At 41.2% G+C, this 18,497-nt stretch overlaps 1 protein-coding gene across 7 annotated transcripts in view; it reads right to left on the bottom strand.

The window, feature by feature from the left end:
• Positions 1-4,296: 4,296 nt before the first annotated feature.
• Positions 4,297-18,497, bottom strand: part of LOC120896337 (O-acyltransferase like protein-like) — a 39,143-nt gene continuing 24,942 nt past the window's right edge. For 5 of the 7 annotated variants that reach the window (XM_040300379.1, XM_040300382.1, XM_040300377.1 and 2 more), the window contains 3 exons: positions 16,348-16,504; positions 13,822-14,015; positions 13,153-13,717 (listed from right to left, as the gene is read on the bottom strand). In XM_040300379.1, coding sequence (XP_040156313.1) covers positions 13,225-13,717; positions 13,822-14,015; positions 16,348-16,504 — 844 coding nt within the window. In that variant the 3' untranslated portion in view covers positions 13,153-13,224. Of the gene's footprint in view, positions 7,713-13,152; positions 13,718-13,821; positions 14,016-16,347; positions 16,505-18,497 lie in introns of those variants that run through there. The other 2 variants (XR_005738418.1, XM_040300384.1) reach the window with 2 other exon arrangements.

Here is an 18,497-nt window from a genome sequence, read left to right as displayed (position 1 = left end):
TCGTTACTAATATCTGCACTACTCTTAGTCCGAGAGACAGGTTCATGCTTATTGGTGATTTCAACCAGTCTACGCTATCCTGGACATCGGCGTCAGAGGAACAGCTCCATTTTCCAGCTCCTTTTGATTTCTATGAGCCTCATGCACGCTCCGCGCGCAGTGTCCAGTTCGTTGATGGTTTGCATCAGAGTGGACTATACCAGCTTAACTTCAATACTAACTCATCGGGGCGAATACTTGACCTAATTTACGCAAATTGGCCAGCTGCATCTACATGTTCTTCAATACGTGTCTGTGAATATCCCCTTACTACTATCGACGAACACCACCCTCCGCTTGACTTTGACTTGGACAACGTAGCCCCAGTTACGATCGCTACAGCCATTGATGCTGATAAAAGGCTGAATTATGCTCGTGTTGACCTTCCAAAATTGGAGCGATTGATTTTATCTTTTGACAATTCTTTTAACTGTTCGGACTATTCAACCATTGACGATGCCACAGAGGCTTTTTGTGAGTTCATGAGATCTGCTATATGTGAATGCACTCCTGTTAAAATTCCTCGTCGTGGACCACCATGGGCTGATCGCACACTAAATGCATTAAAAAAAGAAAAAAGAAAAGCCTATTCTGATCAACGAGCAGAACGAAACAGCACGTCACGTCTTTATTACAACAGAGTTCATTCTCTCTATCGCCGATATAATAGATCCTGTCACCGAAGTTATTTGAAACAAACTGCACGTTCCCTCTGCAAGTACCCTAGGCGCTTTTGGAGTTATATGGACAAAAAACGAAAATCTGCTGGGCTACCAAGCATTATACGTTATGACGGTGACAGTGCCTGTTCCCTGCCAGAAATGTGTAAATTGTTTGCATTGCGCTTCAAGGATAACTTTGCTTCTCAAACTACTGGTCCAGAAGATGTGGCCGATGCTCTCTCTAACACACCTGTTGGTGCACTGCTCCCTATGCTACCAGTCATCACTGTCGATACGATCACCTCTGCCATCAAACGTGTCAAATCCTCATATACCCCTGGCCCAGATGGTATACCGGCCGTTATCCTAAAGTGGTGTGCTTCTGCGCTTGCTCCCTCGCTGATGAAGATTTTTAAGGAGTCCCTGAGGTGTGGAACCTTTCCTGCCACTTGGAAATCTTCCTGGATGACACCCATCTACAAGAAGGGCTGTAAGAATGATGCTGTAAGCTATCCTGGCATAACCTCACTCAGCGTGTGTGCAAAGGTGTTCGAAATGCTAATCTACGAGCCATTGTTGGCCTCTGCCTGCAACTATATTAGTGTGAATCAACATGGTTTTGTACCCAGGCGATCTACAACGACTAATCTACTAGAATTTGTTAGCAAATGCCATAAATCTATCGATAACGGTTTACAACTAGATGCTATTTATACGGATATCAAGGCAGCATTCGACAGTGTATCGCACTCCATCTTGCTAGCGAAACTCGACTTACTTGGTCTCCCAAACCCTATGATAATGTGGCTTAGATCGTACCTTACAGATCGTCAATATTCTGTGAAGTTAGGCCCGTACATGTCAAGTCCAGTGCATGCATCTTCTGGAGTCCCGCAGGGCAGCAACCTGGGTCCTTTGCTGTTCCTTCTTTTCATCAACGACGCGACATTGATCCTTCCGGCTGATAATCATCTACTGTACGCAGATGACGCCAAAATTTTTCGTGTTATTCGTGAACCAGAAGACCACGCCCGACTGCAAACTTCCTTGCATGAGTTCCAGTGTTGGTGCAACCGTAATGCTTTATCCCTATGCACACATAAATGTGAAGTCATCACTTTCAGTCGTTCTCGCTGCCCATCATTGTATGAATATGCGCTTGAGGGACAGTCCTTGGTGCGAAAACTATGTGTTAAGGATCTAGGTGTTTTGCTTGATACAAAACTATCATTTAAGGATCAGCTGGATCATGTAGTAGCCACCAGCAATAGAATGCTAGGACTAGTTATCAATATGACTCGCGAGCTTAATGATATACCTTGCACCAAGGCTCTCTATTGTTCACTTATCCGGTCGTTAATGGAATATGCAAATATCGTATGGTGGCCAACTGCAGCGCGTCCGTTAGCTCGATTGGAATCAATCCAGCGACAAATTTCACGATTTGCACTTCGCTCATGGAACCAAAGGCTCGATTACCGGACTAGGTGTTTACTACTCGGGCTACCCACCCTAAGTGAGCGTATACGAAAAGCCAGGTTGTCATTCATCACGGGACTTCTCGACGGCCGTATTGACTCTCCGTCACTACTGGCTGCCATCAACCTGTACGTTCCGGCCAGGCCGCTCCGGACTCGGGCAATGTTGGCCCTCGACGACCGTAGAACGCAATTTGGCTCCTCTGACCCGTTCCTACTTATGTGCCGTGCTTTCAACGCAGTCAGCGACGCTTTTGAGCCGAGGATTTCGCCAACTGAGTTTAATGATCGTGTTTCTGTGTTAAACTTGGTTCCATAGTGCACATTTTTATGTTCTATGTTATTGTAATCCATTGTAAAGAACTCATTGTAAAACATTGCTAAAATGGTTCGAGAGGGCATTATTGTCCATCGATAGACGAATATACATACATATACATATACATAAACAAATATCGACGGCTGTTGTCAAACTGAATCTCAAAATGGCAACATGCCAAGCGCTAAGAAGACACCTCCTCTATATTCCACCTTGAGTAGTACCCATGACGCAATCTGACGTTCCTGTCAATTCACACGAAATGAGCGTACCTCTTATTGAACTCATGTATAAATGTACAGCGCTAATCGCTTCCTGAACTCCGAAAGAGATACATTGAATATATAGTACTCCTCAACCGAAACAAAACTGGTGTGCCACAGCGTTTAAATCTAATATCACATTCAATATGAACTGAGGGACTGGCAATCTCTGCGCATCAATAAAAACACAATTTAAAAGAAATATTTCGTCATTTTTTAATCGCTACTAACTACTGAAAATCAGTAATATGAGAATGGCTTTACTGCGGTATCAGTAAACGAGCTGTCATTTTGGTGAGCACCGGACATTACTGAATGATTCAGTAAACAATATTTTTACTGAAAGGATTACTGGAACTTCAGCTCAAAAATATTCAGTAAAATTTTACTGAAGTTTAGTAAAAAAAGTTTTCTGTGTATGCATCGTGGTGGTGGCGTATTGATCGCATGCTCATCCTTATTGAACACTCGTGAACTCACTCTTCCTAGTAACTCACTTAAGCAAGTGTGGGTTACCGTTCAGTATTAGCCAGTTTAATTCTGTTGATGAGGCTTTATCGAAATTTATACGCTTTCTTTTATCCTCGTTTGACTCGTGTGTGCCAATCATCACACCAAAAAGCGGCCCTGCTTGGTCTGACCGCCACCTAAAAAAACTTAAAATAGCTACTTCAGCTGCATTAAAAAAATATACGAAGAACCGATCACCTGTTAACAAATGCATATTAAATGAAAAAGCTTGCTTGTACCGTACTTACAATAAAATACGCTACGGTGGCTACTTGTCTCGGTTGGAGAAGAATTTCATTAAAAAGCCCAAAGCTCCCTGGAATTTTTGTAAGAAACACAATAATACGAATGTGACACCTAAGTCGATTTGCCACAATGACCGAGCTGGTTCAACTGCCTCAGATATTTGTGACATATTTGCGTGTAGATTTGAGGAGGCGTACACAATCTCAACTACTGATGAGAATATTATCACTAACGCTCTAATTAATACTCCTAATGATGTCATCGACCTTAATTTAACTAATATATCGCAAGAAGCTGTACTAACTGTGCTCAAAGCAGATTAGCCCAAAGCTAGTCCTGGCCCAGATGGTATTCCTGCCATCATTCTCAGCCGATGCTGTGAGTTCATTGCGTCGATCTTCAAAATTTATAATTTTTCACTGTAACTAGAAAAATTCCCCTCTATTTAGAAGAGTTGTACTCTTGAGGTTTTTGATCTGGACTCCAGCGCCATGTAACCCCACGCATAATGTAACCCTTTTCGACATATTCTCTTATGTTTGTGTTCATGTTGTCCCATAGATGTTTTTCTCGATTAATTCGTCGTTCGAGGCAGTTTAGTCTCTTTAGGGCCATCGAATAGTTGTTCGGCAGCCTTATTTCATCGGCTCGCCACAACGGACCGGGCGTGTATCTGTTCCCTTCCAACTTTGTTTTACTATTAAGTATTTCCAACGTTCGCTCATCGCACTTCGAGCGAAATTTTCTTTCTTTAGAATTGACTACGTCGTCTAACGCAAAACATTCTCTCATTGCAGCATCTATTCTTTAATCGATGTTTTGGCATTCACACTCGGTGCACCGATACCCTTGAAGTGATTCTATTATCGTCATGAACACTTTCCCGAGACAACCCAACCTACACGGGTCTTGGTGGCCACTGGCTCGTCCATAGACCGTTCAATTGACTTAAGTGGTCTTGTGAGGAAATAATTATCCATCCCTATAATTAGTTTTGGTGCCGATGGATTGAATGATGACATTGGGAGCGATTTCAAATGTTTGTACTTCGCTGCCAACTGGTTGCAGCTAATCGATTGTTCGGGGCGTTCGGGATAATTTTGACAGTCACCTACGGAAAAAGAAAAAAAAATGGCAAAATTAATCATCTGGGGATTTTTTGTTTGTTTTAGAAATAGTAGCTTACCATGTATTTTATTCATTTTATTCAAAATATCCGCCCTCGGCTTCTTTTACGCCCTCCATCCGTTTCCGGAAGCGGAAACAAGCCCTGGCGACAGTTTCGCGGGGTAGGGCCGCAAAAACGGACCTGATTTTCACCATCAGCTCCGCCTTGGTGTTGCTGGAGGTTCTGTTGGTGTCCCGTTCCACCGCGCCTGACACGAAATAATCCATTGGATTAAGATCCGGGGAGCTGGGAGGCCACACATTCGGCGCGGTGAAGTCGTTTAAATTGGCCGCCAACCACTTTATCGTTTTGGAGGCTGTATGGCACGGAGCGGAATCCTGCTGGAACACGTACGGTCTGCCGTTGGCCACTCTCATGATCCAAGGCTTCACGACGGTGTTCAGCATGGAAATGTACCCGTCCGCGTTCAGCCTCAGCCCCTGCTCGAAAAAGTGGGGCGGCATCACGTCCCCTCCCGATGACACGCAGGAAAACACCATCACCGTCTGGGGGAACTTGGTTTGCGGCACCCGTGGCACGTCCGCCGGGCAGTAAGCCAGCCACCGGTTGTTCTGGGTGTTAACCTTCTGGTCCACTCCGGATCGCCTTCACCGTGTTCAGCGAACACTGCACGCACTGCATGATGTTGCGGTTGTCGCGTCCGGCGCGGATCATCATGATGCATGTGATCCGCTTCCACAATGTACTCTTTTTGGCATTTTTTATCACGGGATGTTTTCGCTGCTTGTTGCGTACACTTTTAGCTGTCGAATGGCGTATTGCTTGTTTTCCTATGCCAACTCGATCACGAGTTATAAACAAAAATGTAACTGTAAAAAATATCCCGAACGCCCTGTAATTTCTGCACTGTGCAAACCAACTGCACGCGATATGAACGTTTATTGCTGACGATAGCCGAAACGTTAAGGCTAACCTCCATAGACTCATTTTCCTCACGTTGTTGTCCTCCTGTGTAACTGAGGCATAACGGCTTCTTGGCTCCTTTCAGTTGTAACTCGTGGCACAATTTATCTTCAATTAGTGTTATAGAGGAACCTTCATCTAATATTGCGACAGTATTTACTTTGTGCCCGTCGGCCTCTAATGTAACCGGCACATAACGAAGCATACTATTATTTTGTAGAATGCCATGTAGAGTGGTAGAATGCCAAAGTTTAGTACTTTGACTACTCGGCACAGGTGTTGTCGCTTGACGTAATTCAGACAGTCCATCTGATTCATCCTCCAATAGGCAGCACATGAAAGCTTACCCACAGAGTGTGTATTAACGTAGTGTCACACTTGTGGTTCGTATTTCAATGGTTTCACGTACAGAACCGATTCCTTTAACCTCACTATCAATTTTCAGAACTCCTGCAGGGTTACAGCTGGTAAAGTTCGACAATGCATACCCCATAGCAGCATCACTGTCGGAAGCAAACGTTCCACAAGCTCCTGTAATATCGGGCCATCATAACTAGTTTTGACCCCACTCGTCCTCACTGTGGCGCAAATCTCTTTGCGCTCGAGGAGCGTAGTCACTACTGTCATCGGACGCCTGAATCTGTTCCGTAGTGTATCCATGATCTCCGAAAGGTGCTCTCCCCTTCTCAATCTGCTTTGCACCGCTTTCAGCACCTTTCCCTTCAGTGCTTAACGCAGACGTGCTACATTTTCTCCGTCAGAATAGCCGCATAGTTCTGTAGTTTCCTCGAAACGTGCTTCAAAGTGGGACCAGTCTTCGGGATTTCGGTCAAACTCTGGTAGATCCGCGCTTACGGCTTGTCGCGCGGATTTCTGGCTGCGGATTAGGTCGTGTGTCTGCTCTTGATCTTCGTAAATAGTAAAACTAGGATGATACAGACTGGCACGGCGTCGGCCTCCATCTGGTTCGTCGCTGAGTCGTTCTAACACCGCTTCCATCAGTCTCTCAATGCGCCGGTATTCCACTTCCTGTCTGGATCTTGGTTGCAGTGTATCTATACCGTCCAATACTTGGTTGAAGCGTCTGTTAAGTTTCCTCAGGGTGTCTTCATTAACGGAATAGTCGGTCGGTAAATCAGCTGTTCTCGAAGAGGTACATGGATTCTCCAAATTGATACTGACCGGAAGAGCATGATGGATCGGCATAAGTGGGCGAAATACTGCGCCCGGCTCTAACAGCACGACACTACATGCTACTTGTCTCAGGTGTATTTAGGCACTTGGGCCGGCTTCTCCTGCGGTAATTTGCTGACTTCCCATTGACACAGGAGGTGCTGCAATTTGGTGACGTACACCGGCCTTTTTCAGCAGCTCGCAAGATCTGTTGAGATGCTGCAACTTGCTCTAACTGACCTCCCGTTGGCGGGTAAGGAGCTGCGCTTTGGTGGGGTACACTGGCGGAAAGCGCTGCTCGCAAGGTCAGTTGAGATGACTGACCATCATCTCTCGCTGTGGGGGGCTGGTTCTCCGTTATATTATGCGCTAACGGATTGGCATAGTGTTGCGATGGTGGTCTCATGGTAGGTGCTTGGGTTAGATGTAAGGGGGCCTCTTGGGGCAGATCCCGGCGCGGAGCTGGTGATCCTGGTGTGCACATGTCACAAAACCAATGTAGGTCATACACTGAGTCATCCACGTTAGGGCACTGTAGATGAAATGCTCGAGTACAACGGCTGCACACCACACTGTAGGTTAAATCCGCTCCATTGCAAACTGCACACACGGGATCAGCCATTCTGTTAACACAGCAGGTCGTTCACCTTTTCGTATCACGCCGAGCGCTTTCCTCAAGCGCAAACTTTTGACGCACTTTCGCGAACTTCCAATTAAAATAGGATTTTAATTGGCAACTGGAATATTGTTCGTTCGAATGTTTGTGATTTAAATACTGCGCGGTTTCTTATAACTTACCTCGTGTATTACTCGTGATGTTACAAAAAAATCCGAACTGGTTCGAAAGAGACTTATGTTCTCCGCGGCCATCCCTTTTATACCTTTCTACTTTCTCCCGAATGCAGAATGCAGAACAATGCAGCATACAAACTGAAAATAAAACACCTCATTTGAGAATATTCGCATAATGTAAAATATAGCATAATATATTTAAAAAATTGGTTAAATTTACGAACAAAACAAATTTTAAATCGTGCGCACTATTGTGGATCTAATTTGACTATTGCACATCTTAAGCTATGTAACTTTCTTCTTTTTCTATTTAGCGTAACGTCCTACGCTGACATGCCGGCCTATACAGGATTTCGAGACTTAATTCATTACCACACAGCCGGATAGAACGGGGGGACGGTCCATTTCAGGCTTGAACCCATGACGGGCATGCTATTGCGTCGTTCGAGTTGACGACTTTACCACGGGACCACTCTGCTTGCATTGTTGATATTTTCGGAAGTTTTATTACATGAATGAGTTGTGGTGATTATTCAGCAAAAAAAATGACAATAGAACGAATATGAAAAAAAATGTTTCTGATAGTTTATGAATCCTGACATGAAAGACGGATACACTGTCGTAGGGAAAGGTGGACACCCAATTTTTTTATTTACTTTACTTAATTGATATCAGACAATTGGTAATGAATCTATTTCATCAAACATCTTTCATAAGTATATTTCAAATATATAAACCTTCCAGCGACTGGACAAAGTATTGAAATGAATGAACCGTCGTTTCAATTGGTCAAGAATTGGTTTATGTACATACCAGGAAGTGGAAATTAATGGGATATGTTAAAATATTATAAACCTCTTCAATTTCCAACGTATTGTACAAGTGTCTATCTTACCCTTCATGTTGTCCATTTTTTCAATATCAGGCATTCAAAATTGCAGTATAAAAACATGTTTTTATTTCTTGAAAAAACATGAAAAGCGATAGAAATTTAAAAGTTTCAACACATTTTCTGATAAAACACGAGTTTAAGATAATGTGTGCACATTTTCATGGTCCCTGTATTAATATATTCCAAGATTTTTTAACATTTTCCTTAACACCGGTCAAAATAGCAGTCATGCGTTATGCTATAATTCGTTCGACGCTGGTGAGGCACTTAAAAAAAACCAATATCTTATCACAACTTTGACAACTTTAATCCACGAAAAACGAAAAAGGGAGAACTGATATGAATTCGTTCATGAATAGATGAGAGATACTATGAGATTACAAATATCAAAAGGTATTTATCTTCAATAGCGGCGTGGTAGCTCCAAATTGAGGTGGCAAGATGGCGTGGATGCGTCCGCCATTAAGTCCGACATAACGGACTGGCAGACGAAGGCGCGAGACCGTGAGCGGTTTCGAACACTTCTAAGGCAGACCAAGACCGCAAAGCGGTTGTAGCGCCAGATAAGTAAGTTTATCTTCAATTGTAAAAATGGCTGCACCTATTAACAAATCCCTCAAACATCGTAGAATTTTCGCGGTTTAATTTCTTAAAGAGAAATTTTAAACTGTTTTTCTCTGAGCTGGTGCAACGTCAGATGTTAGTGCTCGATATTTCAATAATGCTTTAGATTCTGCATTCTTCGTGATGTTAAAAGTGGCGCTTACAATTCCTAAATTAATGGCTGAATGAACCGTCCTTTCAATTGACCAAGAATTGGTTTATGTACATATCAGGAAGTGGATATTAATGGGGTATGTTAAAATATTATAAACCTCTTCAATTTCCACCGTATTGTACAAGTGTTAACCTTCATGGTGTCTATCTTTCCAATATCAGGCTTTCAAAATTGCAGTAATAAAAACATGCTTTATTTCATGAAAAAACATGAAAAGCGATAGAAATTTATAAGTTTTAACACATTTTCTAATAAGACACGAGTTTAAGAATTAAAAAGTTTAATAAAAAGACACATTTTCATGGTCGCTGTGTTAATATATTCCAAAATTTTTAACATTTTCCTTAAGCGTCTTTACCTACCATTCCCCACGTTATGCTTTTTGATATAAAATTTCTAAGGCATTTTTTTATGACATATAAAAAACAAACAGCGGTTTTGTTGCTACTTTCGGCAGGCTATGTTCCTATTTTCGGCAATGAGAATACGGATCAGAAAATGTTTATATCAATATATATAATTGAATAATCGTGGTAGAACAATTTGATGTTATGATGTAAAATGTGATGTCATGATGTAAAATTAATAGTGTAAAAAATAAGAGTAAATGAGTTGCCTGCCAGCGCACGTAGCCGTTGCTCATCAGATTGTCGCACGGAGCAGTCCCTATTCAAGGATCTCCGGATGCTAATCAAATTGGACCAACCTTTGCCAGACTTCCAGGTTTCATTTCCGGTAACCTACACGAGGTAAAATTCAACAATCGACCACGTGAAGTCTAAACAGGATTCACTAAGGCCCGGGACTATGAAAATGTTGCGGGAACATTTGTTGCCAAATCGTATGGACGAACTGTCAAACTTATGTTGCGGGAACATTTTTGATGCAAGAGAAACAAATCGATTTGTGTCATGTTTATGTGTTGCAGGAACATTTTTGTACTTGTTTCCATATCAAAACGGATAAAACATAATTACAACTTAATTTTAAAATGTTTTTGTGTGGAAATACATGCACAATTTTGAAATAAACAGAAAAATCATCATATGTTTTCATTGAACAAATGTTGCCACGACATATAGACCCGAGCGGGCTTATTTCACTCTGCCCGCTTTACAGAAACGTGCCTGTACCAGTGTCCGCTCCATGCCCGGCTCATTTTTCTGTACCTGTACCGGCCAAGCTACAAGTACCGAACGACATCGGACCATGCTATAAAACGTAGGACCGCAGACAAGAGATTCGCGTCGGGCCGGGCCGTGTCGGATCACAGCGGGCCGATTTTGTATGGGATTTGCTAGTTGGCGTTAACGGAATTATGGCATCGTTCGATGTCGTCCGGTACGTGTAGCTTGGCCGTACCACATCCTGACGTTGTGCCCCATCCGGCGGACGAACCGCCCGAAACACTCTGGAACACTGGAAAAAATATCTCAAACCGAAGAGAACGACATTGGCGACGTTCGCTTTCATCGAGGTTCGCTCTCGCAGTAGTGGTCGATCAAGATCGATGAAAAAAACGGTTGAAGCACCAATATCAAGCGAACCACAGGAATCCAAACCTGCGTGTACGAACAAGCATTCAAAAGCCTCGCTGTCCAAAGAGAGTATCTATTTTAGATATAAAATTATGTTAAATGTCAAAATTGTCAAAGGTGTTCAGTATCCCGTTAAAAATGGTTAGGGTTGCGATTCATCATCTGCTCGAAATCTCAAGGTGTTTTAAATAATCTTTGATTTTTATTAATGGATTAATATTTTGCGGTAGTATTTGTCTAAAAGATCACTATTTAAATTTTTGTGGATTTTTTAAAATAAAATAACATAATTCAGGTGTTTATTATGCTACAATTTGCACTGTTATACCTGTTTTCGGGGTGCTATCTTAAATCTTAAGATATTTTAAAAATAATTTAAAATTTTTTTTTTAGTCATACATTCTTGTATTGCTGTGTTATTTGTCGAAAAGACCACTATTTACGTTTTTGTGGATTTTTTCAAAATAAAATCTCAAAATGTAGGTGTTTAGTAAGCTATGATTTGCAATGTTATACCTTGTCTCGGGGTGCTATAATTATAACTGCTAAAACTAGCGGCGAAAAAACTGCCTAGGCTCGCAAGCTCTTTGATACGAGGGCTCTGGGACGGTGAACTTGTATGGTGTGCGAGCCCTCGCGCGCCCTCGCAAATCGCTGTCAATTGCATGGCGGGAAGAAAAACCAATGGCTACTCGAATCGGAAAGAGCCCGCCATGCAATTGACAGCGATTTGCGAGGGCGCGCGAGGGCTCGCACGCCATACAAGTTCACCGCCCCAGAGCCCTCGCATTAAAGAGCTTGCGAGCCTTGGTAGTTTTTTCACACCTAGTTTTAGCAGTTATAATTATAGCACCTCGAGAGCAGGTATAACAGTGCAATTTGTAGCATACTAAACACCTGAATTTTGACATTTTAGTTTTCAAAAATCCACAAAAATGTAAATAGTGATCTTTTCGCCAAATACTGCCGCACAAAATATAATTCTTGAATAAAAATCAACGATTTTTCAAAATACCATAAGATTTCGAGTACATGAAATCTTTCGCAACCCTCGCATTGTATGACGGGAGCCTATAGGCAGTTTTTTCGCCGCTAATTTTAGCAGTTATAATTATAGCACCCCGAGAGCAGGTATAACATTGTAAATTATAGCTTACTAAACACCTAAATTTTGAGATTTTATTTTGAAAAAAGCCACAAAAATGTAAAAAGTGATCTTTTCGACAAATACCACAGCAAAACAAGAATTTAAGAATTATTGAATAAAAACTAAATATTTTAAAATATCTTTAAAATATCTTAAGATTTCGAGCAGATGATACCACTTGCAACCCTCGCAATGTTTGACGGGAGTTATACACCAGTGGATAAATTATCCTCCGGTGGAAAATAAATTCCATCACTGGATTCGAGCATATTAACCGATCAGATAAATTTTATCGACTTTCGTTGGCGATCAGGCCCAATGATTGCTTCATGATCATTTTGCACTATCTTTCAGTTTTAACGGCTTCAAATGTAGCACAATGAACAACAAGGTGTGTTCAAGGGTTCAAAAGTTCATCGATGTGTATGAGAGAGGAGGGTTGAAAAATAAAAAGAGATGGCTTTGTGTTAATTATCCCCATGAAAAAATTCGCTTGGCTCACTTATTAAATGTATTTTAGATGCAAAACATCTTTTTCGACTTACGCGGTTATTAGATATACGCGGATACCTTGGAAACGCATAAACAGACAAGAAAAAAACACGTCTGTGGGAAATTTATTTTTGATTTTAGTGTATTGGAAACGTGTTATTAAATAATCTTGTTTTTGTTTTTATACTTTATTAATTTTGGTTGATGAGTACAGTCATCCTACTACACGTATCATAAGACAATGTACCATGACATTTATGATTTCCGAACATAATATTACTTGGATCTTTTCAAGTACGTTGCGCCAAATACAACGTGAAGAGAGAAAAATAAACAGGAATAGAGAAAATAGTCACCCAAAACACGACGATGTGACAAGCAGCATTTTCATACCCAAAAGTAAGCGACTTCAATACAAAATATGTAAAAAATGTGTAAAAAAGGAGGAACAGACAAGACTAGGATTTTGTTTTTCGAAATTTGGGTCAAAATTTACCTCGATATGCATAATTTCACGTTATTAGTTCTTCTTCTTTGGCTCAACAACCGATGTCGGTCAAGGCCTGCCTGTACCCACTAGTGGGCTTAGGCTTTCAGTGACTAATTGATTCCCCCCCATAGCAGGATAGTCAGTCCTACGTATGGCGGCGCGGTCTATTTGGAGATTGAACTCATGACGGGCATGTTGTTAAGTAGTACGAGTTGACGACTGTACTACGAGACCGGCTCTTATTAGTTACCCTGCCGAAAATAGATGCTCTGCCGAAAACTGGTACAGTTACCCTACATAATTTAAACCCGAATTATCTTACCATATTGAATCCTCCGTAAATCATAGGAACATGGAAATTGGTGTAAAGTCCGTATATAACTGAGTATTGCACTATGTACACACAATAACTTATTTTGGCTAAAAAATGCATTAAATTATGCGATACTACATTTATCAACCTTGATTTACTTTTCAGTTCAAAAACTAGAAATAATATACTGTAACTACAGCCCCACGAACATTTCAGGAGGCTACCAAAGATCGCATTAAAGATAGATTTTTTGTTATCAATGTTAACAAATGGTAGGAAAATTGTAAAAGCATTCAAACTAAATAATACTACCAACGAAAAGGTTAGCAGTTTTTTGAGTAATGGTTTAATTATGTGCTGTGAATCGCTTCTAGTAAATTTCATGTACATCATTGCGGCAATTATTCCAAAAAAATAACTACTAATATTTGTGTGTGATGGCAAGTAATATTTTAAAAAATGATCATAGGTACGTAGTTCAGCCAATGCATGCCTAAAATATAAACGAACATTTCGTATAGTAAGTAATAGCTTGAAACAAATTGCTTGAAACAAACAAAGTTTGTAGTGTAAGCTTGTGATTTTCTTACTACGTACCTCATGTCAAAATTCATGGTTGCATCGGTTGATGTATTATAGATCACGTAAGCCGGAGTTGATAATGCAACCAAAATCATCATACTTATCAAAGGATTCTTCATGTGAGGATACTTCCACATTGCCATAAGTAAAACCGAACCGATCAGGAACAACTGAAAATCTGCACCCAAGTACCAACTGAACTGAAGGCACTGATCAATGGATTATAAAATATATTAGTAATAACGGAATCAATAGATCAGGGGTGTCCAAACTTTTCAGCTCATGGATCAGGGCCGCATTGCATGGAAAATAACTATGTTGAGGGCCATTTTAACATTGCTTTTAACTGATGGCTGAAAGTTTAAATCTCGTTTTTATAACAAACTACTAACGAGACTTCCTGTTAAACATTGCGAAGGTTGTGAGTGGTATTATCTGCTCGAAATCTAATAGTATTTGACATAATCTTTAGTTTTTTATTCATAAATTATATTTTTGGGGTGGTATTCATTGAAAAGATCTAATTTTGTGGATTTTTGCCAAATAAAATGTCAAAATTAAGATGATTAGTATGCTACAATTTGCAATGTTATACCTGCTCTCGCGGTGCTATAATTATAACTGCTAAAACTAGGGGCGAAAAAACTGCCTAGGCTCGCAAGCTCTTTATTGCGAGGGCTCTGGGACGGTGAACTTGTATGGTGTGCGAGCCCTCGCGCGCCCTCGCAAATCGCTGTCAATTGCATGGCGGGATGTTATACCTGCTCTCTATACCCATCAAACATTGCGAGGGTTGAGAATGATATCATCTGATCGAAATCTTATGGTATTTTATATAATCTTTGATTTTTATTCATGGATTTTTTTTTGCGGCAGTGTTCGTCGAAAAGATTACGATTTAAATTTTTGTGGATTTTTGAAAATAAAATGACAAAATTTAGCTGCAATTTGCTGTGAAAAAACTACCAAGGCTCGCAAGCTCTTTAATGCGAGGGCTCTGGGGCGGTGAACTTGTATGGCGTGCGAGCCCTTGCGCGCCCTCGCAAACAAGGTGAATTTAAAGATAGATTTAAGTAAGAAAATCACGAGGGCGCGCGAGGGCTCGCACGCCATACAAGTTCACCGCCCCAGAGCCCTCGCATTGCGAGCCTTGGTAGTTTCACACCTAGTTTAGCAGTTATAATTATAGCACCTCTAGAGCAGGTATAACAGTGCGATTTGTAGCATACTAAACACCTGAATTTTGACATTTTAGTTTTCAAAAATCCACAAAAATTTAAATAGTGATCTTTTCACCAAATACTACCGCACAAAATATAATTCTTGAATAAAAATCAACGATTTTTTAAAATACCATAAGATTTCGAGTACATGAAATCTTTCGCAACCCTCGCATTGTTTGACGGGAAGGTCCCCGTCATACAATGCGAGGGTTGCGAAAGGTGTACTCGAAATCTTATGGTATTTTGAAAAATCGTTGATTTTTATTCAAGAATTATATTTTGTGCGGTAGTATTTGGCGAAAAGATCACTATTTACATTTTTGTGGATTTTTGAAAACTAAAATGTCAAAATTCAGGTGTTTAGTATGCTACAAATTGCACTGTTATACCTGCTCTCGAGGTGCTATAATTATAACTGCTAAAACTAGGTGTGAAAAAAACTACCAAGGCTCGCAAGCTCTTTAATGCGAGGGCTCTGGGGCGGTGAACTTGTATGGCGTGCGAGCCCTCGCGCGCCCTCGCAAATCGCTGTCAATTGCATGGCGGGTCCCCAGGATTCAAACTTTGTTTACATTTATTTAATTGGCTCTTTTAATTTATCTACCACATTTTATCGATTAAACATTCTTCAAAAATATATTTTGGACTTTGCGAGTTCTTATTAAACATTAAAACATAGATTAAAGTATGTTATTTTGTAACTTTCTGTGAATTTATTCTATGATTCATTGTGTTTTCGACATTTTTGATGATAAAAATTAGGAAAGCATTATTTTTTTCAATTTTCACATTAATTCCTCATTATCTACGAGCCGCATGGACAATTTACGTGAGATTAGAACTCTTACTCACATGATTTTAAATTTCGTGCATATACAAATCATCAAATCTTTTGTTGATATATCTCATTTTTTCGATAAAATCAAAAGACACACAAACATGCACATAATAACAAAGAAATCTGTTCTATTTGCTAAGCTTTGTGTGCGGAAACCAATGGTTAACGGTTCTAAAATGACGTAAAGTCCCTCAACTATGGCGACCCCCCAAAGGCCCTTATCCACCACCTGATATTTTTAATCCACCTTGCTCGCAAATCGCTGTCAATTGCATGGCGGGTCGTGCGCCCTCGCAAATCGCTGTCAATTGCAGGGCGGGATTGTTCAGCGTCGTATTATGAAAGTTTGATATTCGTTTAAGGAATGTATTTTTTTTTCAAGTCAAAATATTATAATATTTATTTTAATATTTACAAACTCATCGTAGGCCGCAGTTTGGAGACCCCTGCTATAGATGATAGTAATAATAATTTACTCACGGGTTTGGTCGGTTGAATATAATTATTTATAAATAATAAATTTGTCCACCAATGGTCTAAGCAGTAATCGTTAAATTTATACTCCAATGGCCCCTGTTTTATACGCTTATACCATGTTGCTTGGTAAAAGATAATGAACGCATATGCTGGTAGCAACCTATTAAAAATAAAAAAGTTGTTGAAAAATGTTAAAAATTATTAAAAATAGTATGTTTTAAATATAAAATAAAGTTGTTTATTTTGTTCATTTCAAGTTCTCTTTTTTAATTTTGTCGTGTTTTATATTTGTCGTGTTATTTTTAACTGCCCCCTGTGCAAAGCGACGGAAGAAATGCCCTTTCGCGCATTTTCTCATGCCTTCTTTTTCCCTCCTACGGCAAATTTGTCAAGCAGCGTTTCGAGCTACCCGTCCCTGGCTCTGCCTCATACCCCTCGCCTGAGCGCGCTGTCGAAGGTTTGGATGTGTTGGTGCGTCAGACGGCCAATCGCTGTCAGCCGTCGCCCGTGCTTTTTCCCTCCATAGCGCTATCTCTTTCACGCGTGTGGTCAATGCTCGCTAGCTGTTGTGGCGCTTAAAAAAACCGTTAACAAACATTGCGGCGCTGCATTTGATTTTTCACAAATCAAACCAAAAAAGCGCAATGAGTTCAATCGCTGCAATGTTGAACGTTGGAGGGTTTGCTGTGCAACGCCCAGAACCCTAATTCCAAGAAGCGCACGCAAGACAAGTGTCCATGGCCGTGCATAGGAAAGCTTAAACCAAATTACATAAAGCATAAGTTTATGTGACACTATGATTTTCCTTTCATATGTTGTAGATTACACAGATATGCTGTGCCGTCTGCGCAAGGGTGTGAGCGTGCGTGTGTGTGCACAACTGTCGCCAAATGTGTGTTCTTCCGGAATGTCATGATCGATCGGTCAAAGAAAGGAAAGTGTTCATGACAGTGGCGGATTATGGGAATCGGGGGACCTAGGCTGAAAGACGAATTGAGGCCCCTGTAAATGGTAACTGATGACCGGGAGGAGGGGGTACTGCTTAACAGCTATTGGGAGATTGAACAGTATACTTAAATTGCCAGCGAGGAGGGGGGGGGGATGTTCATGGGATCCCTACGATCATCTTTCCGGTCGTAGGCCTTTGTCGCTAATATTATATCCACTTGTAGACATACGCCATACTACATACTAGAGATCTTCGGCGAGCGCCTAGTCCGCCTACCGTTAGATCCACCGCTGGTTCATGACGATGTTTTTTTTATTGTGAAGCTGCATCCTTCCCCCTGCCTGCAGCGTATGCATCGGGCAGGATACAGTGTGGCAGTATGCAAGTTGCTCGCTGGATAGGAGCGGGCCCGCGGCATCGCCATCATTCCCCGCACATCTGCATGCCCGTCGTGGCTTCCAACCGCGTATGAACCGTCCGCCGTAGCAAGGGGTGACTATCCGCCTACGTGCTACTCAAGTCCTGAAAAGGCCGGCATGAGCGCCGTAATAATAATAATAAGAAGAAGAGGAATAACATAGCATCCCGCCATGCAATTGACAGCGATTTGCGAGGGCGCGCGAGGGCTCGCACGCCATACAAGTTCACCGCCCCAGAGCCCTCGCATTAAAGAGCTTGCGAGCCTTGGTAGTTTTTTCACACCTAGTTTTAGCAGTTATAATTATAGCACCTCGAGAGCAGGTATAACAGTGCAATTTGTAGCATACTAAACACCTGAATTTTGACATTTTAGTTTTCAAAAATCCACAAAAATTTAAATAGTGATCTTTTCGCCAAATACTACCGCACAAAATATAATTCTTGAATAAAAATCAACGATTTTTCAAAATACCAATAGATTTCGAGTACATGAAATCTTTCGCAACCCTCGCATTGTATGACGGGATAACAGCCCACACCCGGAGATGAGATTGGCTTATCTTTGTTGCTGCCGTGATACCGCTGTGACGCGACAAATGCACGGAATGCAATCGACCAAAACATTAACCTACCGAGCCGAACCCATTCCAAGGCAGTGCCGGTCGCACGGCGTCATGATACCGACTCAAAACCAACAAGCCACCAGATTCTGGACGGACAGGTGCAGTATCATACGCGCACCGTAATAAACAAATCTAGAGTCCTCTTTTGTATGAATTCAATT

Source organism: Anopheles arabiensis, chromosome 2, assembly GCF_016920715.1.
Source record: "Anopheles arabiensis isolate DONGOLA chromosome 2, AaraD3, whole genome shotgun sequence".
NCBI lineage: Eukaryota > Metazoa > Arthropoda > Insecta > Diptera > Culicidae > Anopheles > Anopheles arabiensis.
Note: the sequence above shows the minus strand (reverse complement) of the source record. Positions and strands in the feature narration are given on the sequence as shown.